The 25,357-nt window shown below is 52.1% G+C and overlaps 11 protein-coding genes across 12 annotated transcripts; 4 read left to right on the top strand and 7 right to left on the bottom strand.

Annotated features, from left to right (window-relative positions):
* Positions 1–709: 709 nt before the first annotated feature.
* PV05_05741 (uncharacterized protein) lies at positions 710–1,505 on the top strand (the record flags this gene model as incomplete). Its single annotated transcript, XM_013462279.1, has 3 exons — positions 710–811; positions 1,039–1,245; positions 1,296–1,505. 3 exons carry the CDS (start codon positions 710–712, stop codon positions 1,503–1,505), a joined length of 519 nt encoding a protein of 172 aa, XP_013317733.1.
* Positions 1,506–1,742: 237 nt separating this feature from the next.
* Positions 1,743–3,962, bottom strand: PV05_05742 (uncharacterized protein). Its single transcript, XM_013462280.1, has 3 exons — positions 2,779–3,962; positions 2,684–2,728; positions 1,743–2,635 (listed from the first exon to the last, which is right to left on the bottom strand). The coding sequence occupies exons 1-3, from the start codon at positions 3,795–3,797 to the stop codon at positions 2,119–2,121; spliced, it is 1,581 nt and encodes a 526-aa protein (XP_013317734.1). The 5' UTR covers positions 3,798–3,962; the 3' UTR covers positions 1,743–2,118.
* Positions 3,963–4,273: 311 nt separating this feature from the next.
* Positions 4,274–6,243, bottom strand: PV05_05743. 2 transcript variants are annotated; one of them, XM_013462282.1, is made up of 3 exons: positions 5,560–6,243; positions 4,620–5,427; positions 4,274–4,571 (listed from the first exon to the last, which is right to left on the bottom strand). In XM_013462282.1, exons 2-3 carry the CDS (start codon positions 5,423–5,425, stop codon positions 4,328–4,330), a joined length of 1,050 nt encoding a protein of 349 aa, XP_013317736.1. In that variant the 5' UTR covers positions 5,426–5,427; positions 5,560–6,243; the 3' UTR covers positions 4,274–4,327. The 2 variants fall into 2 exon arrangements, with proteins under 2 accessions (XP_013317736.1, XP_013317735.1); XM_013462281.1 differs by having other exon boundaries at positions 4,620–6,243.
* Positions 6,244–6,424: 181 nt separating this feature from the next.
* PV05_05744 (uncharacterized protein) lies at positions 6,425–8,333 on the top strand. The gene is made up of 4 exons (XM_013462283.1): positions 6,425–6,572; positions 6,672–7,423; positions 7,470–7,764; positions 7,827–8,333. Exons 1-4 carry the CDS (start codon positions 6,515–6,517, stop codon positions 7,853–7,855), a joined length of 1,134 nt encoding a protein of 377 aa, XP_013317737.1. The 5' UTR covers positions 6,425–6,514; the 3' UTR covers positions 7,856–8,333.
* Positions 8,334–8,496: 163 nt separating this feature from the next.
* PV05_05745 (uncharacterized protein) lies at positions 8,497–13,644 on the top strand. The gene is made up of 3 exons (XM_013462284.1): positions 8,497–8,774; positions 8,837–11,045; positions 11,095–13,644. The coding sequence occupies exons 2-3, from the start codon at positions 9,017–9,019 to the stop codon at positions 13,392–13,394; spliced, it is 4,329 nt and encodes a 1,442-aa protein (XP_013317738.1). The 5' UTR covers positions 8,497–8,774; positions 8,837–9,016; the 3' UTR covers positions 13,395–13,644.
* Positions 13,645–13,767: 123 nt separating this feature from the next.
* Positions 13,768–15,640, bottom strand: PV05_05746 (uncharacterized protein; the record flags this gene model as incomplete). Its single annotated transcript, XM_013462285.1, has 2 exons — positions 13,768–15,524; positions 15,589–15,640. 2 exons carry the CDS (start codon positions 15,638–15,640, stop codon positions 13,768–13,770), a joined length of 1,809 nt encoding a protein of 602 aa, XP_013317739.1.
* Positions 15,641–15,916: 276 nt separating this feature from the next.
* PV05_05747 (uncharacterized protein) lies at positions 15,917–17,809 on the bottom strand (the record flags this gene model as incomplete). The annotated part of the gene is made up of 1 exon (XM_013462286.1): positions 15,917–17,809. One exon carries the CDS (start codon positions 17,807–17,809, stop codon positions 15,917–15,919), a length of 1,893 nt encoding a protein of 630 aa, XP_013317740.1.
* Positions 17,810–18,208: 399 nt separating this feature from the next.
* On the top strand, positions 18,209–20,666 carry PV05_05748 (uncharacterized protein). Its single transcript, XM_013462287.1, has 3 exons — positions 18,209–18,635; positions 18,753–19,117; positions 19,167–20,666. The coding sequence occupies exons 1-2, from the start codon at positions 18,359–18,361 to the stop codon at positions 18,947–18,949; spliced, it is 474 nt and encodes a 157-aa protein (XP_013317741.1). The 5' UTR covers positions 18,209–18,358; the 3' UTR covers positions 18,950–19,117; positions 19,167–20,666.
* PV05_05749 (uncharacterized protein) lies at positions 19,453–20,610 on the bottom strand (the record flags this gene model as incomplete). Its single annotated transcript, XM_013462288.1, has 1 exon — positions 19,453–20,610. One exon carries the CDS (start codon positions 20,608–20,610, stop codon positions 19,453–19,455), a length of 1,158 nt encoding a protein of 385 aa, XP_013317742.1.
* A 930-nt stretch (positions 20,667–21,596) lies between the features above and the next one.
* PV05_05750 (uncharacterized protein) lies at positions 21,597–23,238 on the bottom strand (the record flags this gene model as incomplete). The annotated part of the gene is made up of 1 exon (XM_013462289.1): positions 21,597–23,238. One exon carries the CDS (start codon positions 23,236–23,238, stop codon positions 21,622–21,624), a length of 1,617 nt encoding a protein of 538 aa, XP_013317743.1. The 3' UTR covers positions 21,597–21,621.
* A 373-nt stretch (positions 23,239–23,611) lies between these two features.
* On the bottom strand, positions 23,612–25,328 carry PV05_05751 (uncharacterized protein). The gene is made up of 2 exons (XM_013462290.1): positions 25,067–25,328; positions 23,612–25,019 (listed from the first exon to the last, which is right to left on the bottom strand). Exons 1-2 carry the CDS (start codon positions 25,164–25,166, stop codon positions 23,647–23,649), a joined length of 1,473 nt encoding a protein of 490 aa, XP_013317744.1. The 5' UTR covers positions 25,167–25,328; the 3' UTR covers positions 23,612–23,646.
* Between the last annotated feature and the right edge of the window lie 29 nt (positions 25,329–25,357).

Consider the following 25,357-nt stretch of genomic DNA (forward strand, 5'->3'; position numbering starts at 1 on the left):
ACCGCGAGCTGAGTAAAGGCTACTGAAGATGATGGTGGGTAGCTGAAAGATTGATAGATGTGACAAGAGCAGAAGGAATTTTTGCAGATGCTGTGCTAGGCCTCGTCCGTAATGAGGGCTTCCTCCAAGCAATACTTAGAAGGATGACACACCTGTAGCCGGTTAACAAGATAGACGGAGCAAACAAGATCAGGGAGCTTGCCTAAAACACCCCGCATAGCGCTCCAGGTGATCAAACAGTGGCTTGCATACCTGATTCAGTACCGGTCGATGAAGATAGGCAGCTAGCATAGTCCCATAGGATGGACGAATACCTGGGGGCAAGAGATATCAAGAATCTCTTTGGTTACACAGGTTCCAGTTGCCTTGGAAAACTCCTGCTCCCAAACATGGTGACAAACAAAGAGCTGACGGCCCACTGCCTGCCCGCTGCCGGAGTCACCAGCAGAGTGACTTCAATAGCCGTTCTTCTTCACCACATCAGATTTTTCTGTTATTTCTCCGCAACATGTGATAGAAAGAGTCTTAACGTCACTGTTCGCTGGCATTCGACTTCATTGCACGCGTAACGCGTTGTGGTGGGACTGATCTCTTCTTCTTGATCACCTTTGGAGCTGCTGTCGTCTCTCTCAATTACCTTCATAGCGACATACCAGACTCAAGAAAGCAGCAACGACTAGCGGGTAGAACTCTCTCCCTCTCTCCCATCATGGAGACTTTGCAGCAGCAATATTGGGCTCAGTATGAGGAAGCTATGGAACTTCTCCAAACTGGTTCTGCCGAAAACGTCGAAAAAGGTCTCGACCTATGTGTAAGTACACCACTTGATCGGCGCTCGGAGAATTGACCTTGTAACCAACGTTCTCAACGAGAAGTATGCCAATCCTAGATGGTCGTAACTTGCGTTAGACCTAAAAGGGCCATTGTGAGCGTCGGGGATTGGCCATGCTTCTCCTCATCGAAGACCAAGCCGAGCCCGCCACATGTTGTGGCCATGGCTACCTTCATGATCGAGCAAACCGCTAACCATACTTGCAGCTTGACCTCCGCCGGCGTATTGACCTGGGATTACTCTTACGCGCGATGGCCAACGCCTCGCTAGCAATGTACTCCGAGTCGTCTGCCAACAAGGCTGATTACGCCAACGAATGCCTCGACTTGGCCACAATGATGCATGAGCAGGCCCCTGACGACGACACCGGCTGGTTGGTGGACACAGCGCAGGAACTCGTGAAGCGCATGGCTGTGGAGGTCGGACCGGAAAACGGAGATGCAAAAGTTGATACCCAAACAAGAAGACGGATATCTCGTGGGAAGGTCAATTTACAAAGCACTGGGGGGCCGCAAAAGAGGCTCACGAGGCTCGGGAAGACACTGCGACGGCGTCTGCAGCATTGACAACCAGTAGCGAGATCGGAGAAGACGAGACTGTAGGAGAGTCTCAAAGTTCCGCTGCCACTACCTTCCCTGAGACGCATGAGACCGAAGAAGACTTTGGGGCATAGTGGGCAGACACTTTGTCGCATATACAAAAAGAGAAGATCGTAGAGAAGAAATGAGGTGAGGAAAATCACAACATTGCCAAGAGGTCACGTGGCCGGTCACAAACGAGCAATCTTCCGCAATCCAGGCTCGCCAGGAAGGCCAGCTCCGAAACAGCAAAGCCACAGAATTGATTACCAGTACAGACCACCTAATGCAGGAGGGAAGCTAGGGAGTGTGGGAGTGAAACGGTGGGAGACGGACTTCACAGCTGATCGAAAGAGAGCTGTAGTCAGAAGGACTACAGATAATTGTACATAAAGCCTGTAACTAGGGCTGTAACTCTCGAGTCCCGTCGTCACTTGTACTTGCAAATGACATTAGCTGAAGTTGGCTGAATTGAACCCTACCACAGCCTCTGATTGCTTGGGTGGCAGTGACCTGAAGAAATGTCGCACGTCGACTATCTCTTTGATACCGTTTGGACAAGCTGATCTCTTTCCATCAATCTGGTTGGAAGATTGTGTATGGTACAACACCTATCATCATCATGTACTTCCACCTCCATAGCCTACTAGGGACGTCCAGCTGCTCTGGAAGGCCTAGACTAGCTGACCACTGGAGCAAGGGCAGCTGTCAGATGAAGTCTCGGGTCGAGATATAAGAAGCTTCCGGAAGTGAACTGAGCGCGTTCCAAGAATCTGTGGCCGTAGAGCAAGGACTGTCGAGCAGCGTTGCGATGGTTCCTGTTGTCGGCCACTGCCCAGTGTTTCTGACTGCTGCGACTGATTCAGGGTTACTCTCTTCAGAATACTGTTGTCGCACCAAATGCAGTCCATTGACATCCAAGCGACCATACTGGAACACTTGTGTGCGTCCTTCGAGTTGATTCGAGCCTTCCACGACGTTCACTGCATCTCCGAGCTCTGGATAGTGCTGAAAAAAGGATCTGGAGACGCCGATCTTCTGGATGTCTTTCAGAGTCTCGTCGAAGAGAGGAGATAGTTTGTAGAGCCCCTTCGCGGAATTGAAGAGAAAACAGTCGCGAAGCTCATAGGGCCAATCCACTCGCATGTTATTGATGAAGGTCTCCCAGAAATGATTCGAACAAAATCGATGTTCGTCACAGTCTAAAGCCTGGCGAACACCGGGCCTAAATGGTCAGCTTTACTGTTCACGAATACGTGTATATCGATCTTACCAAGCCACGAAATTGGTAGCGTACGCGCAATGTTGAGCACCCGCCCTGCAGCAGCATCAGTGGATGTGGGCCAGTATAAGCACGGCATGCTTTACCTGCTCAACCAGTATTGAGGTAGTCTCCCATATCGCTTTTTTGTTGTGTCAAGGTGGGCTGTGAGTACTCGGCTGACATTGTACAGAATGCCCAGGCGGTTCTGGGGGGTATCTGCATGGATGAAGAGTCCTTCGTCCATGGTCCGCAGGAGCCGCCACATCGGATGAACGTGTCCTCGTCGTTCGACGGCGTCCCACCCCTCGACAACAGCACGGACTGGGGTGTCATCGTGGTATGGATCATCTTCCGGCACAGGTGGTACCAATTTTGGCCATTTCATCCAGGCGGATAGAGTTGAATTGCCTTGGTACCAAAAGTTGAGAGCCTGGTTCTGCACGGACCGGGCATATCTGCACTCGCAGACGTGTTTCCCCAGAGGCGGAAACAATGGCATGTATTGAGCGTTTCCAATGCCGTGTGAGGAGAAAGTCGGATGCATAATCAGATCACGAGAGGCTTCAGATACATTACCAAGGTCCCGGGAAGCCATATCTTGGTCTGCAAATGATTGGGGAGCACCCTCGACTGGAGAATCCTTGAGTGCTTCGCTGGTTGTTCGATGCGCAGAGGCTGCGGTCGACATATCCTGCACAGGACTGAAACCAGACGAGGGCACTTCGGGCAGCGAAGACACGGTGCTCTGAAGCTTTGTGCTTTCCGCCGCCATTGGTCGCTGTGCAGGAAACAGAATGCTTTCAATACTTTTGATCTTTGCAGCAAGCGAATCACGTTCTTCCTGCAGTCGAGAGACGTTGTCCAAGAGTGATGCGACTTTCCCCGAGTCATCGGCCTGGCTCAGCTTTTCGACGAGATTCTCGAGATACGTAATGCGGGATTTGGTGCGCTCTCGAGATACCCGCTGACACTTGCGGTCAGACTCCCGTTTCTTCAATCTGCGCTCAAGAGTCATAGGCTGGCTACTGGGAGAGGCCTCCACGGAGCCTTGAGACATTTTGCGGCATGCTGAAGAAGCCTCAGACTCTTTGCGTGCCTTCTTGCGGTGAGGTGAGGTCATCATGTCTCACGCCGAACAAGTGAAGTAGAATGCCAAAGGATGGCTAGAACAAAAACGACGGGCTTTGAACATCATCCGATGGCGGCTGATTGACAAGTCACCGTCTCTGTGTCGTTCAGCTGCAGGGCACGATGCTCGATAACAGACAATGGGGTTGGATGTGGTAAGCGAGTCAGAAAGGAAGAGGAAGCGGAATGGGATGGAAATGACCGAACTGGTGGATTGCATCTGTTGTGGCTCGGCCTACCACATACCTAGGCAAATTCTGGGGCTTACCCCGGAAAGTGCTTTGTCCGAGACGCCTGGACCATGCCTCACATGCCTAGACAGCACTAAGCGAGATAGGGTTATAGGCGTCATCAACGTCAAACGCCACCCTCCCAAATGGTCAATGGAAGCCGAGGGCGGGCTGGTTCCAACAGAAATATACGAAGCACGAGTGGTATGACAACCTTCCCTTCTCGTGCATACTTTCGCAGGCCCGTGATAGCTCATTACAAGATTGAGAAATGTGCCATTGCCAGGAAAGAGCGCTATCTGATCTGTGGGATAGCACCACTCCCTCGGAGGAGCTCCTGTAGCCAGCTAGGCCAGCCTCTTAACCCGCCTGCAAAATTGAAGCGAGCGGGTATAATCAGTTGAGCACTCTCGCCCTTCAAAATCTGAGAAACAACAGCTTCCGCCACTGTTTCTGGTTCCATCGTGAATTCTTTCCACTCCTTCAGTGTTGTCAGCTTGTGCGTCAGAGGTGTCCTCACCCAGAATGGATGTACAACCCTGGAAGCTCAAATCAGTTTGGGATTTCCACCAGGCAGCAGCACTTACGTGGTTCGCACTTTATTAGCCCCATACCTTGCTTTCAACTCTTGTGCAAGGCCTTCATGGAATGCTAGAGCGCCGGCCTTGGTGGCGGAGTAACTGGCATTATTGGCGACTGAGGCAAAACTTGCTATGCTGGCGATTGTGACAATGTGGCCGTGGTTGCGCTGAACCATATGAGGAAGGAACTCCTTGACCAGCTTGAAGTGCGCCAGGATGTTGACGTCGAATGTGCTCTGCAATTCTTGCTCAGTTTCATCAAGAATGGTAGCACCGGACCCAATGCCGGCATTGTTGATCAAAATTGAAGGATTTCCGATCTCTTGACGAATTCTTGAAGCAACCTTCTGTATCTCTGGCGTCGAAGTAATGTCTACTCGGTAGAACGACACGTTACCAGGAAGAGCAGATGTTGGACGGTTGACATCAAGGATCACCACCTTGACACCTTTTTTGGCCAGCTGGTCCACGATCTGTTGGCCAATCCCGCTTGATCCGCCTGTACAGAGCACTATTTCCCGACTCCAATCCCATGAGTGGTCGGTAACATAGTTGTTGAGAGCCAGGCGGTTGAGATAGCCATTCACCTTGGATATGGTACCAGCCGCAAGCAGAATTTTGACGGTCAATTTGAACGACTCGAACGAGATTGTATTCTTGGTGATTGAGGAAACAAACTTCTGCGTCTCTGCTGGTCGTTTCACAGCTGCAAGTAGTAGGCTCGCCGAGATAATTGGATGGAGCAGGACGCTGACAGGTCTGAGCAAGTATTCGAGCGTAATGCCTTCCCTTGGAGGTCTGAAAACCGACATGACTGCGCAAAGAGCTATTAGCGCGTCGTTCATCGGCAAGCGACGGAAAGCAAGTTTGTTGTGATGGAGCGGAGGATTGCTGTGTAACTCCCAGGAAGCTCCAAGTCGAAGTCGTTCTATTAATGTAGGCTTACTTTGTGCAAGACAAGGTTCGATAATCAGCGGTTGTGGCTCGCGGATATACCCAAAGTCGTGCAAGATCTTACATGATATGTCAGACCTGCTAGAATGGCACACAATACCACACCGTGGGAACTGTTAGGAATTAATAAAGTGAGATATCAACATGGTTTCGTGACCGTCTCCTATTTGGAATGGAGGAAGATTTGCCTCGGCTAGCGGGGAAATTGTACCAGCCGCACTGTACAAAGTATACGCCCATGGCTTGAAGCTGAAGAAGCAATCGACGTGATGGGGAGGATTCATTTGCTCGCGTCTCTCAGGATTCCAGCATGGTCATTGAGCAATTCATGGGGCTTTGAAGCTGGCGATCCTGGTGACTTGTCATAGCCACGACTGCCTCGACACCATTTGATCCTGTGCCAGATCTATCCGTATAAGACAGATACTCCGTACGGAGTATTTTGAGAACACTTGGGTCATCGGATGGGTCTGGGCCACCGAGGAGCGAGTAGGGAGTAGACTCAGGACGACTCGGGTAATAAAATCCAGTGGCTGGCTGTCATGATTGGCGCTATCTTTTCATACCAAAAGCCACGGCGGAAACAGAAGATGCATACCCGGGACCCTGAGTCCGGGCCAGAGGATGTGTGAGCCGCAAAATCAATTCAGGACGAAACTTGTAAGACTATTGCAATAAAGATGGAAGGCCGCAAATCAAGAGGACACCAGGTTTCGCTCTTAAACACAGAATATTGGGGGCGGCAGGGGCGGACAAGATGAGTAAAGCGGCAAGTGCATTTCTGACGGTAACGACCTCTACGGTCAAAGCGGCGCCAAGCGCAAACAAGAGGTTGGAACAAGTCGCAGGTTGCGCACCAAACACTCGAGCACAACGTGTTAGTAGAGACTACCAGGAGTAGACCGACAATACTAGGAACATCCAGGCAACACCAGGTACGGCAAGATATGGGTCGGACAATTGACCAAGACGTCCACGCGGCGTTTGTCGAGTTCAAGGCCAAAGGTATTGTCATCCTCAGTATTGACTGTATTGTATACCGCGTTACTGTTACTATTACCTGTGACGGTGACAAGATAGGCTGACCGTATCGTCTCCACACAGAGGACGATAAATGCATGTCGGTACAATGCATCTACTGCCAACAGATTCGAGCAAAGAACACCTCCCGTCAGAAGCAGCATCTTCTCGAGTGCCCGGGCTTGCAAAACCACCCAAATGCCCCGCGACCACAATCCTCAGCCAGCGATGCCATCGGCCCAGCTAATGGCTTCGGCACTCCATCATCCAGCCTGCATCAAACAAATGGTCCCATGAGCAGTGGCTTGCCTACTCATAGCACTCCTCTGCAAGGGATCAATTCTACATCCTCAATACCCGCCACCACTCCTCAGGGGGTGTCTACAACGCCAGTGCAAAGACAAACTCCGAAACTGAAACCGCCCAAGGCCACCCCTAGCTCGAACCTTCCTGCACCACCTCTTGATGATGTGCATGCTGCTTTCGTGGAATTCCGGGCCAAAGAGGAGGACAAATGTCTGTCGGTGCAATGCATCTACTGCAACCAGATCAGAGCCAAGAACACATCGAGACAGCGGCAGCATCTGCTCGAGTGCGCAACATATCAGAATGTTATGAAAGAATCTATACCAGCCAACAACCTCCTCCACAGATTTGACGAAGGAGATGTCGCCCGGTCAATGCAGTTACCCACACCCACACTCGAACTCGATTTTCGCATGAGCATCAAAGTCAATCCCAAGATCTCTGTCGGGTCAGCCCTTTATGGCCATCGTGACTGGGTCAGCATTGTTGGAGGACAGTGGGCAGGCAGATGGGGCAAGGGAATCATTATTGTAAGTACATGGTGATAGGATTTGCTCTTGGCTAACACCTTGCCAGCCTGGAGGACAAGATAATCAACTGGTGGTTAAGGACCTTGCTACACGGATTGATGCCACCTACCTTCTTCAGACCAACGACGACCCTCCAGCCTATATTACCGCCAAATCAAGAGGCTGGCGGACCGGTCCCAAAGACGTGCTCGAAAGGTTGAATGATCCCACCGAGGCCGACACGGTTCCAGCGAACCAGTACAAATTTCGCATCTCCGTCGAACTCGAAACTGGTGACGAGAGATATGCTTTCTTAAACACTTGTCTCTGGATGGGAAGTGGATGCAAGAGGATTGGCGAGAGTAAGTCCTACCATAAGACTTCTGACCCGGATCTTCGAAGATTGTGCTAATCGTTTACACAGTCATCTACGACGCCTATCGAGTTGGCTAAACTATGCCATCATCGGCAATGTTCTCCTCATAGCAAGGGCAGGGTCACATTCCAGCTTTAGTCACTGCATACGATGTATCTCTTCCCCTTTCTCGGCTACGACGAGGCGCGCCCCGCAGCAGCACTTACCGTGTCATGGCTTCAAGCAGGCTTGGATGCCTTTATGGATAGTTGCTGAGCCACACAAGCGCACCATTTCTGTCGAGAAGTGTGGCCCGTACTTATATGTCATGCATGAGCAGCCTTGGTCAAATGGCGTGTTACCTTGGGTTCACCTGGGGTTCACGCCCTGCGGAAAATGGAGACCAGCGTAATGCGGATCTGCTCCACGATTCGCCACTGCCCTTTCCCGCTGATAACCCAATAATGAATCCTCTTTACCACACACCCACACTACCGGCACTGGGCCTGATCTGCAACTTAAAGCTTGAAACGTCTTGATTTGGCCACAGCCTTTGATCAGATGCATCCCTTCACAACGCCAGCTATTGCACTCCGTATGTTCACTGAAACCCCTCCTTGGCACGGTCCTTGATAAGTCTAGTACTTCTTCGAGCAGGCCTCCATACAGGTCGACCCAGAATGTTCTTATCAAAGACCGACCAGATGAGGAGGGTATTTGTAAATCACCTCGCCCCAGGCTTAAGGCCACCCATCTTTGGCCCGAATGTTCCAAGCTAATGAGGCTGCGCACTGCCGTGTTACCTTATGTGCCTCGACACCTCAGATCCCTGCATACATGGCTGCTGTATTTATCTTGCCACTGGAGTTGGACACCGAGGTTTCACCCATGCCCTCCGCCAGTGCGAAAGAAATAGCCGCCAACTCAGCTGGCACTTCGTCGAGCTTCAACATGAACTGATCTCATCCTGGGCCAGGAATAATCCCAGAACAGAAATGCATGCCCCCAATGCTTCTGGTGAGCAGCCGCCTCCTCTCCCACGGTGTGTTGACTAGGCTACTCACAATCTACAACTGCAGTCTTTTCACAGGCTTCCACCAGAAGTATACTAGTCAAAGGAAAGGTGAATACTACTCAAAGAGCAGCAGCACTTGGCAATTGATGAATCCGCACCGTCCGGACTTGGATCCTCTGCCGGATAGGGCCCCAAATCAAACGGTGTATGCCTCCGGAAGATCGTGCCATCTTCTGCAAGCACAATGGCGAGAAGTGGTCGGCCTGCGTCTCAATCGGACTTCGAGTACAATGGCACTTTCGAAGCTTTGCCATTGCGTCCAATCTACCAACCCAGTCCCACGACCGCCGCGGTTCCATTGCTAGATCAACAACATGATTCTCAAGAGCCATTATCAGCTCCGCAGACCACGGCTACTGGGTCCTTGCGTTCTGGAAACCGCCCGAGTGCTCCGCGGCCGGCACGACCACAGTATCTTTCCCTTCACGATGGCGATATTGTCGACGGGACCTCTCCACATTCGCCGCAGCCATCTTCCGACATACTGAAGCGCTCGACTAAGCCACTGTGGAAACCTAGATTTCTCAGGTGGCCTCTTCTGCTGTCTACACTCGTGATTGCTCTGCTACTTGGCCTGGTAGTCATCTTGCTTCTGGCGATTTCTGCTGCTCACGACGGTCTAGGCGCAGATGACGGCTCTTCTACCGTTCTGTTTGGCTGGCGCTTTGCACCTACCCTCGTGACGGTTCTTTACACCATCCTGACGGCGATGATCTACAATGATGCGCAGCGGACCGAGCCATTTGCACAGATGACGCACGCTTCCGGCGCTCCTTCAGCATCCAGTATACTGGAGAGCAGAGCACCGTGGTGGATTGTGCTCTTGGATAGCCTCAAGAAGCGCAACAACCACGGCAACGTGAACTTCTTCCTCCTGGCCATCACCCTTGTCAACGTCATCGGGTTCTTGCTGATCAATCCTTTATCATCGGCCCTTTTGCAGAGTCAACCTATCGACCTGATCTCAGAGACGTCGTTCTCCCGATATCGGGTCGATGAAAATGAACCGATCAGTTTGGTGTCCGATGACCTCGTCTACTTTCGAACAATTGGAAACATCCTCCAGAATCTCACAACGTCTGCCTGGCTCACAGATAAATATGCGGTCGTACCGTTCTGGCCTTCATCGGAAACAGCAAACCTTGGAACTACATTGACGGGCTCCAACCAGCACTGGGAGGCCAACTCGACCGTGCTGTCCGTTGACTTTAAATGTGAAGCGATGACGACCCGCACCACGACGTCCGGTGATGGTGCTTTGATCCTCACAGACAGCAGTGGATGCGAGACTTCCATCGGCGTCTGTGGCCAGATAGTCACCAGCCTAGGCGGTGGATCGTGGTTTGCGCCTCCAAATTTTACCTTGACCGTATGGGATAGCCGTACCGATGCGTCATCTGGAAAGTGCTACAACAGCACTGCACAATGCACTGACAAGCAAATCATACTGGCGACCAACAGTACCTGGGAGTTTGACCCGAAATATGATGACAGCCTATGGTTTCACGCTTCCGCATGGTCCTGCAAGACGACCTTCTATGGAGCTGACATGCCCGTCTCTGTTTCGACAGGTGCCAGTGGAACTTCGTTGGCCGTTGATGACAGTGTGTTCAATGATCATAGGAGCGTTGTCCAGTCTACTGTATTTGACCAGGCTCGTTTTGAGAGAGCATTCTTAAATCGGAATTGGACGAGCGTGATATACACCACGCAACCCTCCCAATCGCCAAATTTTGGAGGTGTTTCTGCCCTTTTAGCCGCCCTCTATGACTTTACGCCAGTCGCAATGCTGGGAGCAGACTCTGTCGTGGAGCATGCTCAGAGGATCAAACAACGTTTCTTGGGCGAAATGGCCCTGAACACTATCACGAACAATTCTCCGGTCACACAAAGCGGCAGCACCACGAATACCGAGCGCAGAGTCGTTGTAAACCTTCCTGTTGCAATTGCATTGGCTGTTTTGTTCACCATCTCAGCTGGGCTGACTAGCCTTGCTCTTTGGACCTCCCCCAGGCGTTCCCTCAATCTGCACAACGACCCTGCATCAGTCGCCGCAGTGATCAAACTGACCAATACCAACACCATACTTCGAGATTTTTTCAAGGCACGGAAGCCATTTCAATCTCTCAAGTCTGATGCGCACTTAAGGGCTACAAGGCACTTTTTACAAGATGGGGCTATATCGTCTGCCAAGAGTGATGTGCTGGACCCAGGTATGCACGTACTGCCTCAAATCTCGACATAGCTAACATGAATGTCCAGAGGAAGTCAATAGCAAAATGGAGAGGCGTAGCAACTGGAAGCCTTTTGCCCTTCAGCTCTACGCTGGACTCCTCTTATTGCTGTTTCTGGCACTTGTGTTTGCAGCTATACTGACTCTCTTCACCCTAGCCTATACAGTGGGTCTCTACGAGTCTGCTTTCACGTACCAGACAGACCTCGTCCCTTCCAAATCCTCACTATTTACGTTTGCACCTTATTCTATCGTTCCCACCTTTCTGGCTGTAGTGATTGGCCTGTGGTGGGATGATCTTGACGAGACCTTTCGCAGGTTGCAGCCTTATGTCACCATGGCTCAGAAAGCTGTACCCATCTCGCCGATTGTTGGCTTGTCATATCTTCCAACATACTCGATTGGCTCTGTGGCCAAGGCACTGAGGAATAAGCATGAATATGTTGCCTTGGTGTCAGCTGCGGCTGTCCTTGTGCAAGTGTTGACAGTGTCGATGTCAGCACTCTGGCAAAGAGCTGATGGATCTCGGCCAGGCGACATGACCCTTATACGCAGCCTAGAACCGAGGACGCAGCCATTGGTGTATACATTGGCGGGTAGTACATCAATGGGCTCTGGGGACCTGACGGGACAAGAGATCATCTCGAGCTTTTATGGCGATCTCTCCACAAATTGGCTGTACTCAGCTACATTACAGCTAGCGTACAACGGGTCACAACCGCCGTGGAGTCGTGATGGCTGGAGTTTTGTACCGGTCGACCTGTCCTCGGTGGCCGACTCTGCCATGTACAAGAATACACCATCGACGAACAATTCGGACCCAAACTCGGCGTCTTCAGCAAAAACCGTCAATGTCACGGTCACAACTCCTGCCCTACGTGGCAGTCTCAAGTGCAGTGCTGTGGGACAAGTAAATAACCTATCAAGCTGGACAACCGAGTGGGACTTGACCGACCGCATGGTCTGGAACGTATCCAAGAATCCCACCGAGCTTCGGAAGGGCTACGAGGTCAATGGCAATTTCGAGCTAGGTGCGATTGACGATTTCGCTACGACGCCAATTCTGGCTCAAGACCATACGCTGCTGTGCTGCAGGAACACATCCAGTGTCGATGCCAACAGCGGGACTTCCGCACTTGGATACTGGTCCAACAACTACGCGGAAAACCAGATGTACGACTTCGACGACGCGGACATCACTTACCCTCGCAACCTCACGATGAAGTGGATTCGCGGCACAACAGCGAGTCAGCTATACATGATGAACGAGACCTATGAAGGATATTATCACGGCGAGTATGGCGATTTCCGACATTTGATCTGGACCGAAGCGCCGCAAATGGCGGCCCTCAACTGCCAGCCTCGAATTGAATGGACGAACGCGAGCGTGACTGTGGACATGGCCACCGGTCGCGTGTACAAGTACAATATCGAGGACGACGACGCCATACAGATCCTCGAGAACGCCTGGAGCGACGCTTATCTCAACCACGACTACGTAGCTCCCGGCGACAACGCCAGCACGGGACAATTCCACAACCAGTACACCGTCAGTTTCGGCGTCTTGTTCCAAGACGCGATGCTCTTTGCTTCGGACCTCAAATACTTCTGGCCTTCAGGCGGAGGATCCGAGACTTTCGTCGAGGACCTGGACGACAAGAACTTCAACTTCCGGCTCGACCAACAAGGTCTGAACACCGATCTCATGTCGTATTCAATGTACCAACTCGCCAACGGCGATCTAGACGTGCTGATGGACACGACGCAGATGGAACAGCTAGGCCAGACGGTCTTCTCGACCTTCTTCCAGCACTTTGTATCCGCAAACGTCACGGCCGAAGGAGGTTGGGGTTTCCAAAAGATTGGCGCTACCTTGCCCGCTTACCTCGGCCCCTTGAGCAACGGGACGCAGCCGGATGCGAATACCAGCCTGACTTCGGACACGAATGCGCGCGTGCATGTCGAGATCTCGGTGGAAGTCCTCCAGATGAGTCCGGTTGCTGTGTACTTGTCGCTCGCGATCCTGCTGGTGTTGATGCTGGTCGCGCTGTTCGTGTACAGTGTTGGATATCGGCGGTTCCGGAAACTCAGGCACGACTTTGATGATCTGGCGAGCGTGGTCAGTGTGGTTTGTGACAGTGAGAGATTGCGCGCGTGGGTGACGGAGCATCCGGATCCTGAGACGTGGACGGAGAGAGCAAGGGCGAGAGGAGGGCAAGTGCCGCTCGTTAGGCTGGGCATGTTCCTTGGGAGTGATGGCGTGGAAAGATGGGGGATAGAAATTGTCGAAGACGCGGAGGAGGACGAGCAACGTACGACAGCCACCTAACAGTGGGGGAGAGCGGTCGGGGTGGGAGGAGAATGGCATCAGGTGGGCTTCAGTGGTGACGACAGACGGTGCAACGAAAGACATAGCGACCGACACAGCTAGTAACAAGAGACAGTTTTCACGATGCTGTGCACGCCATGGATCTAGGAAATTCTGAGACCACGATTTTGAGTATGGAGTTCCCGTTTCAGCAAAGAACCTCACAAGACTCTGCAGACATGATACTCTAATTAGTCAAATAGTATATCCCATGAAGCAGCTCATCAGCTCCCGTGCGTAGGGGTTGTATACGATACAAGAATCTTGACAAGGACAATAGCAAAGCCCTCAGCAGACGTCTGCTCTCCCGCCTGAGTCGGGCACCAGGCATCATTCAGCTTCTGGGGACGGTAAAGGTGGTGTTGACGGCAGCTGCTGCACCCACATCTTCTTGTCCTCTTGCATTCTGGCGGCCGGTCTCTCGGTGTTGCTCTGCTTCAAGAACTAGTTTCTGCTCCATTTCTGGATCGGACACCAATCCCATGTTCGAGCCGCCAAGGTATCGCCACAGCTGCCAGACTTCCTCGACGACAGCTTTCGGAGGCCCGACGCCGGGCCGGACGAGGAGGAAATGATCGCTCTGCTCGGTCTGCGAATTCGGGTGCTGCAGAACTGTGTGCTTGGCCACAAGGTCCGCCAGTGCAGATAGTTCTGGCGAGTCAGCGTCGTGGGATGCAAGCATCCTGGTCAAAGGGAAGACGGGTATACGGTGCGTGCCGTCAAGGCTGACCATTGGAGGAAGGAGCGGGTTCGAAGGAAGCGATGGGCTACCACCATCCAAACCAGGAGATCCGGACGGTGTGTCCGCTGACGCGGCGATCGAGGATACCAAGGAAGATGTGTCACCGCCGCCGATATGCAAGAGTATACTGCCTGATGGGCACTCCGGGCGTCGCGCGGCTGAATCAGCCTTGTCAGTGTCCGTGTTCGTCGGTAGAGCAAGCACTTTCACTTCCTTTGCATTCCTGAAGTCGTCCACTGCCTGCTCAGCCAGTGCCCTCAGCGCGAGGAGTATACGTTTCCGCATAATGCGCGCGATACGCTCGTGCACATCCTCCTGCCACTGCAATTGTTTCAGATAATGCTCGTGCAACTTGGGGCTGTCATCGTCACTACAGACACCCGTAGCGATGTCGACCATACGCTTGTTTAGAGCGTAATGCTGCGCCTTGGACATCGCTTCCCGGACGGGCGTGGGGACCAATCTCATCACATGGCCTGGTTTGGTCACTATCTCCTTCGACCCACGCCGCTTGCTCCGCTCCATGAAACTCAGCGTTAAGAGGCGGAACAAGTTCATATCAGACAAGATGCGTGATCGCGGTAACTCTTTGACCTTGTTTGTCCGCCCTGACGGTATGGATTGGGTCTCTTCTCCGCGCGCACGGCGCTCTTGAGCCGCTCGTTTGTCATCGCGTACTCGTCGCCAGTCTTCCTCGTAGACTTCCCGAGCCATTTTCTTTTCCAGCGCCGCGAGGTCTGCGAGGTAAATCGGCGAGACGTAGACCTGTTCTTTTTCCGGCTTCTCCACGAATCCGAGATCCGTGTGAAAGGGGGAAGGCAGTCTCGCGCCGCTGCCCTGGCATGCTCGTACGGGAGCAGCTAGCATTTGCGCCCAGACGTTGTGTTTCAATGCGTCCAGCTCTGGCCATGTCGGCCGTCTTTTCGGTCCCATATACTTCGGCCCAGTCCGTCTAAGTATGGGGGTCCTCGGGAGCGGACTCGGTCCTTGAGGTCCTGCATCGTTTTCTGACACATTCGCCGCTCTATGTTGGGCTCTCTCGACGGCAGGTCTGAGTTGGGAGAGCAGGTTCTTTATTTTCTCTCTTCCTTCGCTGCTGTACGGATTGAAAGTGTTCTTGCGATGCGATCTTAGAGGTTTCTTGTGCGACGATGAGACTTCCTCTTTCGCAGACAATTCGGTCTTTTGCGGAGTTCCATCCTTGACAGGATCTGCTGCGCTGGTCTCGTTGACGCCGAATGGACGAAAATTGTGGAAGGTTCGTTTCGATTTCGCACTGCTTCGAGGGCACGTGAGGAGAATGCTAGGCCGGCTTTGCTGTGCGACGGATCCGCAAAGAGTCCGGATGACTTGAAGACGCCATATAGAATATGGAGTGTGCCGGTATGGGCATTGAATGCTCATACCTCTTACATATCATGAGGTTGAGGTGTGTAATACTCGTAGTAGACGGAGGACCACCCATGACTCGACTTCGAAAAACAACCCATCGCCGCTTTAAGGTGTTGGTTCAGCCTTGCGCAGCTTTGCGAGTTCGTAGATTCTACCATAGTACTCACCCAGTACTCTCGGAATGTGTCAGTCTACTCTGTCGCATATGTCAATGCCAGGCGCACAAGAGTCTAGATTCGGACTCCAAAGTATATTGACATGCTCCCCAAGTATTCCACCTATCCGTACCCATGAACGCCGTCGCTAAGCTGAAGACAGTACGGATATCACAACCTCAAACATGAAAGCTTCACAGCCTCAAGACATCATGTATCCTGACATACTTCTCCGAGACCTGACACTCCATCAATGGCCTCCCTGTATCACGTATCTTCCATTGCCCGTCGTAGCTCTCATCAATGTGCAGCTGGCCCAACGAGTCGACTCCATAATTGTCCATGGTAACCATCTGACCTCCCACAGTCCAGTCGCTAATTTGTACATCGAATCTCACTCCTGATCCACCAGGGACAATACTCTGACCAAGGCCGATATGCCCCGTCGGCAGACCGTCTGGAAAGATGATGTTCTGGATGTTGAAATCCACAAAGTTCTGCAAAGGCGTGATCCGCATCAATCCAGGACAGATCCCCTCGCAGACGATGTTCGTAATATTCATGCTGATATACTTTGTCAAATCAGGTTCTCTGCCACTTTTGTAGAAGGGTGAAGCGCCGATGACGGCGCTCGGCACACCAGTTTCTGATTTCTTGTATCGTGTGTGGATGATGCTAAGGTCACTGATCTGCACACCAGTGACTCGGCGTGAGTCCCAGCCCATTTGGATGATGGGGTCATTGTGGCATTTCCAGATTATAACTCTTTCGATCAAGGCGTCGGAGTAATAAGTCTTGATGGCGTCGTCGTTGACGTGGTAGAAGACGTCGTGGACATGGCTATTGGGGTAGACCTGTGGCCCGTCTGTCTGATAGTAGAATGCCGCAACTTGTTTGTAGTCCGAGATCTCGACGGAGATGTTATCGCTGCCAATGAAGTCCATGGTGTTGAATGGAGGAGCATTGATCGTAGGGCCAACACAAGTCCAGGTTTGGTGATCATGGCTCAGGTTTTGATGTAGCCATAATCGAAGGCTGGTGCCATCTGACTTCAGTCCTCGATAGTCTGCCGCCCAGTTGGCCTGATAGACGTAGTGCTCGCCTGAGAGCACCCCATGGCCAGTGGCGTAGAAGTCCTCCTTGGTTGAAAACTCAATGGCTCCTTTAACGTACGCGCCTGGAGCTAGATACACCCAATATGTGTTTGGATGTAGTCGGATATGGTTCTCGCCTATTCTGCCTTGTACACCGAGAAGGTTCGAATCCATCCAGTATACACCTGGAGGGAAGTAGAGTACGCCAGAGGAGCCCCAGTCGCCTTGATTGATCGGGCCAGGCTGCATGACTATGGTGTCGGAATCCTGCACTGAAGGGATGAGGTCTTTGCGTAGAAAGGCGCTGGCGAAAATCATCAGGGCGTTGGTAGGCTCGACGCCCACAACCTCGCCACCGGACGACACATATTGCCGACCATCAGAACGATAAGTAAAGAGATCGGCGTCGAATTCCACAGAAAATCTGTAGCCTTTTGTATTGGCTGGTACGCGAATGATGATGCCGCCATCGTTTGAAGTAGTCATATCGAATGACAGTGATCGCGGTCGGACCTTGACTTCTGATGTGGGACCTAAGCTGCTTCCATCTCGACTGAGAATCTTCACATCCACATCAGAGGCGTACTCAAATTGCGACCAGGCCATATTGATGCCGCCATCAAGCTCAATGCTGATTCCGTCGTCTTCGTGATCAGGCATCGTCTCAGTGTATGGCGGATCCCATGGCGAATAGATTCTGCCATTTCCATTTCGAGGTATGGACTCATAGACGAAAGAGTTATGGTATTGATTTCTTCCTGCGTTGCTGACTTGTACCAGGTACTTCCGAGATTGACGGACATTTGCATTTGCTACTCTTGCCAGCGTATTGACTTCTCCAGTGCTATGCCACCACGTGCACAGCTGACTATCGCAGCAGGTGTAGTTAGCATAGCGTAGAGTCTTGTCCAGTGATCCAAGCGCGAGACCCACGCAAGTACTGGCCAGGATCAACCAGCGGAGGATGCCGCTTACCACGGCGAAGGGGACCATTGCGAGCTTTCAAATGGGAAATGAATATTTGACCGATGTCATCGCCAAAGGACGGCATCTTGCAGATCACTTCCATTCTCAAAGTCCCGACGATGGACTTACCTGTCTTGCTGTAATCCCACATTGCGGCCGAGATTTCTGTCGGTTGTTCGATCAGGCCTGGGCAGGAATAAGTACAGCACTTTGGTTCGAACAGAACTCGTGACCATTGCGCCGCTGCTCCTTCGACGGAGTGCAAATGCGCCTGAAATCGTATGAGCTCGCATGCACTCGTGAGAGCCGCGAGAGCCGTCGCGGACTCGGATGAACTCGCGACATGGTTGAAAACACTCCACTTTCGGCGACTTCTCTTAGCTTTGAGTCGGAAGAGCTCATGCGTCGTATTCGCGTAAACACGTCCTCAAAGGCCTCCGACCAAGACACAACTCTCGAATAAGGCGGCCCAGACTTTGGCATTGGCATTGCCATTATCATTGTCGTCGAATACCAGTATTAATATTGCCAGCTCAACTTCGATCCTTTGAACCTCACCATTGGAAATAATCAACCATGACCACTCTCGGCCTTTCTCCCACGACCTCGTTGGCAGCGCCAGCCGGCTTCCTCGCCTGGAACTGGTGCTTCGCCTACGTCGTGCTCTCCAGCCGCCCGTGGAAGCAAGCATGCGGAATCGATCACAACGGCAACCCACGGCAAGACATGGCCAAATACGCCGAAACCGCCATCCGCGAGGGCAAGATGACAAGGGCCCAACTCGAGAGGATTCAGCGAATCGAGGCTGCCAGTGCAAACTCGACGGATGGATTCGCCTTTTTCGCTTCTTCTGGTAAGTACCTAGCTAGGTAACATCCTACAGTACTCCGTATATTCCGTAGACTGGGGCGGCCCAGAAATGAGCTGGTACTACTGTAGTAGTCAGGACTAACCTGTTACGAATTCCCAGTCCTCTTCGCACTTATCGCCGGGGTTCCTCGACCAGCGTTGATGGGCGCATGCACCACATACACTATTGCCAGGCTGGTGTATGGAGCAGTGTATGTCTCCATCCCGCATGACCTCTACAGCCAGCTCCGCGGGATTTCTTGGTGGGTGTCGAATGGAGCTTGCTTGTATTTGCTTTGGAAGGGCGGTCGAGGCTAGCTAGCATCTCGAAGAATGAGCTTGAAGGAGTTCGAATCATACTAGTGGTCCTCTCCTCACTTTTTATCCTTCAAGCATTGCATCCGGCATTTCAGCCGGATCTACGGAGGCACTTCAGGATGTCATGCAGAACTAATATGTATATTACCATCAATGTCTATGTCCAGCGTCTGTACACCCCCGCCTTTTTGTTGAGACAATTTTGCTAAGTGTACAGCCAAGAAAAGAAAATAATACGGTTGCCAACACGGCAACCCAAAGGACCTGACAAAATATCTTGCCAGTCCCAAATCATCCAGCTGGGATCGCCTGCTGGTTCCGGCATGTCCTCAGACCGTTGGAGAGGGACTCTGCTTGGTATGTTGTTGGTCGACTGGTGAGATGTAACCCCGTCGAGATGGGATCCTTGAAGCGGCCTACCCCCGTTCCTCCTCGACGCCCGTCTGTCGCTGTTGAAGCACCAGCAGAGGGAAAGGACCACGACCTGATGCATCCGATCAAGTTTAAGCCCACTTTCCCAAAAGACTCATTAGCCCGGCACCCAGCAAGACACAGACGACCATGAAGGTCAACCTCTTGTTATCCTTTGTGCGCATGGGATTGAACAGGAAGTCCCTGGCCAACAACTCGACCAAACCAGTGTAGATCAGGATCCCCGCGGACATGGCATCGAGCACGCCACTGACGACATTGGCGGTGAAGCTGTTGGGATTGTACGTCGTACGCACGCCGAGCCCGATGGCAATGGCAATTGGCGTGGTCAATCCGTACGCCGTACACAAGATCCAGGGCAACCAACTGCCCGGTCTGAAGGGAATCGCCGACATACGGGCGCCGATTCCGAGTCCTTCGAACGACTGATGGAACACAAGCACCGGGTACAACGTGCTGAACTCATCACCCACGACGCCTAAGTTCAACCCAATGACGACGGAGTGGAAGATGACACCGAACTCGAGGATCAAAAACGCCGCGATCTGTTGTCTGAACGAATTCTTGCGCACGTCCGGATCGATCTCGTCGTCCTGGAAGTCCTCCAGGAACCGCTTCTCATAAGCCGACGACTTCCTTCGTTCCTGATGCTCGCGCCTCATCGACGCTATACTCTCGCCACGCTGTCGTTGTTCTTCGCTCAGCTGCGTGTTCTCAATCGCACCATTGTACCCGGTCACAGCCTCTTGTATGTCGGCCTCACTGCTGACGCCGTACTTGACCTCGACATAGCGCTCTGCCCCGAAATCGAGGAGGAAAATCACCACGACGCTCGCCAGCACAATGGCCGGACACCACGCGTAATCGGCCCATCCGCCCGTCATGCCCACGCACGTCTCGGGCCCGATCTCGCCGTACGCCGGGTCGAGGAGGTGGATGAATGCAGTGGCCACGATGACCCCGGCCCCAAAGTACCGCGCAAACAGGTACACGTACAGCGGAATGTGTAGGCGGGGGATGCGCTTCGCGATGACGGGGAAGAAGGTTGCGCACGATGAGACGATCAGGATGACGAAGAGCGCCGAGATACGCGCACCCAGTTGGCCGTTGTAATCGTTGCCCGACGCGGCGAGGGCGCAGATCACGTCTCGCGGATCGGCCTCGGTGAGGTTGACATTCTCCGGGTTGAAGGTGCTTCCGCCAAAATCGGTGGAGGAGTTGGAGGCCATGGTTGTATTTGCTCTTGCTCTTGCTCTTGCTCTTGCTCTTGCTCTTGCTCTTGCTCTTGCTCTTGCTCTTGCTCTTGCTCTTGCTCTTGCTCTTGCTATTTCTCACGTTTCTGGCTCTGGCTCTGGCTCTGGTAGTATTCGTCCTGTTTACCGCTCTGGTTTGTCTTTGGCTCCAGTAATTCGTACAACACAACAGGACAAGACAAGACAAGCAATAGCCAAGAACTGTTTCAACGAAGAGAGAAGCCTTAGCCGTGCCTTGGCCAACACCCAAGGGATGTCAGAGAAAAGAAGGCAGAAGCTTAGCCTGCGACGAAAATGCTTGGTAGATCCGAGAAAGTAGATAGCCGAGAAATGCAAACCAAATAACTGTAAATGCTCGCGTGGTGAAGAAGAGGGCAGGGTAAAGTACCTTCCAAGCTTGTCTTCTCGTTCTTACCGTGGTATTGGGAAAAGTGAGGACCTTAAGGGACTGGGGTCCACTGGCAAAATGTCTGAGCCCTCGCCATTGACGCTGAGAAGCTTAAGAACACTCACAATCGGATGCGCCACTGACACCCTACACAGTAGTACGTGAAAAATCCTCATTGTTCATGTCCTCGATGTCCACTCGGTCGGATATTGTGCCTTGTAGCGTCGATATGGCTCCAAAAAAAAGGACGCGAAGTACAGGCCGTGGATTGGTATCTGAATGCCAGTAGTTGGACAGGACGTGCTTCGGAGCCACATGGCGTGGGAGACCCTTGTCTGACCCTCCGTCGCCCACATGGCCAAGTGGACTCCTAGCAGAGGCCATAGCGAAGGCCAAATACAGGCTGCCAACAGTCAGCTTTATCATGTCTCTTGCATGCAGGATGTTCGCCAGTTCCAAAGAGAGAGGTGGTTAGGCGCTGCCCATAAGACACTCCCCGTGCTTAACGGGCGTGCCAATCCCCCACCAAAAAGGGGCATTCAGCCTCGCGATACAGAGTACAAGTATGAGTACAATCTTTCATTGAACCACCACAACTACTATTTCTTCTTTCTATACAGACAACGCTCAGAGCCACATATGCAGTTTATCTTCATCTGCTCGAAGTAATTGCCCCCATAATCAACTGTCAACTCCTCCCCAAATCCAATATCTCGACGCGTCTGGATGACTATGGCCTGTCTCTGGCCCAATTTGACCGCCTCGTAGTGGGCATTCGGCTCGCAACTGTGATTGATGTACCGCGTCCAATTGCCATAGATTGCCGGGTCGATAATGAAATGGGTTTTCTCTTCCTTGTTGTTGCCCTTGCCCCTCCTCCGTCTGGGCTCCAAATCACCTTCTTGATAGACAGGTCGAGGAAAGACGTACATTTCCCCCTCCTTGGTGCCATATCGGCCTGGCACCTGCAAAGGATATATTTCTCCAATGTATTCGCCCAAAAAGTCCTTCTTCTTGAACTCCTGGAGAGCCCTGACTCCCACACCGGTTTTCACGGTGGCAATCAGCTCGAGCAGTGGATTGGCATGGCCGCCCTTTTCCCGGCAGAGGTCGGTCAACGTACATGAACAGGCATCTTCTTTCCCGCAAGCGTCGCAGAGACGACGTTTGTACCCAGCAAAGCGTGGGTCCCCTTGTGCTAGAATCGGCAAATACGACCAGTCGTAGGTGTCCAGCACCATCGATTGGTCCACATTGACCTGCTCCGCAATTTGACGGTCGCCAACCCTGGGTTTCCGGCGTCCGTTGAGCTTGCCTGGGACTTTGTTCCCGTAAAATTTCTGCTCGGAGAGACCTTCGTTGAAGTGGTACTCGAATTGGCCTCGTTTGGCGTTCTCTTTGCGTCGTGGAAGAACCCAATGATGGGGTATCTCGTCCGTAGGATGATGAACTTCATCCAGATCTTTGGGCCCGATGCCGAAGTTGTCATGGTCAATGCCGCTGGTATGTTGATTTCCCTGGAAGCAGGAAGCCAGGAGACTATCCCAGTCAATGTTGATTGCGTCAAGTTCTTTCCTCCACTCTAGTCCCCTTGTTTTCGCGAATAGCTCCAGGCTAGACGCACATTTCTTGATTTTCGAGAGGATGTCATCCCATCTCGGTTGCTTCTCAGCCTTGCTATCAGCATTATCACGGGAAATAGCGGCTCGGAATGCTTGCGAATGGGCACAAACGCTCAACAGGACAACATTTGGACTTTTGCAAAAACCGACCAGGCGCTCGGGATGGCTCACCTGGAGGTCGTTAATGGCACGTCGAACCACCTTCTTCCCTTGTACGTCGGAAGGTCGAGAATTCTTGAGAATGTTTTTGAGGTTGTCAGCATCCTGCTTCGCATAAAGGTCGAAGAATCGTAAAGTCCTTGCCTTGCGGATCAAGACACGAATTTCAGAACGTTCCTTGTCGCCAATGAAACCCACGGCAGCAGCGAGAATCTCGGCATACAATCTGATCATGAAGCTGTCGACGGTGTCAGCGAGGGTACTGCTGGTCTCTGTCTTACGCGAACTGCTCAGGGAATTCTTGTAGCTGGTGTAGCGGGCAGTGGGTTTCGCGATCCTGTGTCCTCGTCCCTCCTGGGAAGCCTGCTTGTGAACGCTCTGGTCATGGTCTCCGGTTGTTTTCGCTCTCAACCTTGCGCTGCTTCTTGGAGCCATTGTGAATGTCTGTATGTCTTGTCTTGCGAGTCTTCCTAGACGTGTGATGTGTGTGAAACAACGGACATGGGTAGCGAGCAAGAGAGGATTTAGACATCTTGCATCGAAGAGCAGGCATAGAACCAAAGGGCAATGAAAGAAAGTCCATTGTTGAATGGCTGCCAAAAATAAACGCAATGCACAACCAAACAATGAGGCTATTCATGGGAAATGGGTGTGGCACAAAGATACGCAAAAGAGAATGAACTCATCTCATTGTTCGTGGACAGAAAAACAATACATTCAATAATTGGCAGAATAGGAAAGAGCAGGTGTGCGATCGAAGCGGCAGAAAGACAACTGGGCATTAAAAATGAACGGACGGTTGCAGGGCTGAATAGAAAAAAATCTCATTGCCAGCTGGGTATCTCATACAGTTTCAATATACCTTCGCACCTCCCAATCGGTCACCGCTTCATCCCATAGTCGACATTCGTGTTCTCTTGTGCCGCCATAATGCTCGACGAATTCATCTCCGAAGACTTCTCGAGCAATACTGCCTTTGGCCATAAACCTTGCCGTGCTTTCTTTGAGATTCTTGGGCAGGCGCTCGCCTTTGTCGCTGTCCCCACCGACATCCTCTCCTTTGCTCAATGGCGGTAGCGGAATTTCCATTTTCTTCTCGATCCCTCTCCAGCCTAGAGCGACAATCGTGGCCAGGACCAGAGATGCGTTGGAATCGGCACCACAAACTCTGATCTCGAATCTTGTTGCCTTGGCTGACGCAGTGGGAGGTGCAATAAGCCTGATTGAGGCTGCTCGATGCTCGAGACCCCATGATACTGTGACCGGAGCCCAGAAATTCTCGACCAGCCGCTTGTATGAATTGACTGTAGGTGCAATAATGGGCATGACATCAGCCAGACCATCCAGCAAGCCAGCTAAAAATTGACGACCAAGATCCGACACGTACTCAAGGTCTTTGTAAGGTGGATTCGGATCCTTCTCCCCACGATAGAACAAATTCTTGCCTGATTTGTCGACTATAGAACAATGAACGTGTCCACTGTTGCCGGGAAGGCCCTGTTTTGGTTTGGCCATGAATGTTGGAGTAATGCCATATTTACTGCCCATCGCCTTGACCACATACTTGAACAAGCTCGCTCTGTCTGCCATTTCTGTGATCTCACCGTACTCAAGCGCTGCCTCGAATACACCGGGTCCTGACTCGGTGTGCCAACCCTCGATATTACACTTGAATTTTTCGCATGCCTCGAATATGCTGTAGAACCAATCTTGATTGTGGATGGGGTCTGTCAAAGAGTAGCCGAACATGCCCTGGGTGAGATGAGGCAGGGATTCGACAGGATTTTCTTGGAGGAAGGGAGCTGTGGTGGCGGATGAAGGCTGATTTGTTTGTATGGAGGGATCTTTGGGTGCTCTGAAGGTGAAGAATTCGTACTCGGCACCAGCCATAGCCCCATAGCCAGCTCTGTCCAACTTCTTGACGGCGGTTCGCAGAAGACTTCTAGGGCACGCACTGATGGGTTCGTTTGTGTCCGGATCGTAGAAGCTGACAAGGAAGAAGGGCACGTTGTTTTCCCAAGGTATTCGACGATAGCTGGCCAGGTCTATCTTTGCAACCAAATCTTTGTATCCATTCTCTTTATTGCTGATTTTGAGTTCTCGAAAGTACGTCAAGTCGTGCATGTCCCAGCCAAAGATGACGCTGCAGAAGCCAAAGCCATCTTTGGCGACAGAGAGGAATTTCTTCTTGGAAACCAACTTGCCGCGAAGGATTCCTGCGCACGTCAGCAAGTAAACAGTGATCGCACGAGAGTGTGCATACCATCGATGTCGATGCCTGCAAGCTTGACCTTGGTGTCCTGCGCCAGCGCAGTCTCCAGTTCGTCTAAAGTGAGGTTTTCTTTGTCATTCTGGCCGGCCATGGCGGGTATGTGCAGAACAAAGACCTCGGGAAATGGAGACCGCTCTCACCTTGCTGATCGTTTGGTCAAAGGACAAAGAATGCAGCGTCAGATGGAGGCGCAAGTGGAAAGGCGGGGAGTGCACGAGAGCAATACGAAGCCAGCACGCAAGGTATCGAAAGGTGGAGCGGCCGCCGATAAGGACCAAAAAT

The sequence above is a fragment of the Exophiala xenobiotica genome (assembly GCF_000835505.1).
Source record: "Exophiala xenobiotica strain CBS 118157 unplaced genomic scaffold supercont1.3, whole genome shotgun sequence".
In the NCBI taxonomy this organism is placed as follows: Eukaryota; Fungi; Ascomycota; class Eurotiomycetes; order Chaetothyriales; family Herpotrichiellaceae; genus Exophiala; species Exophiala xenobiotica.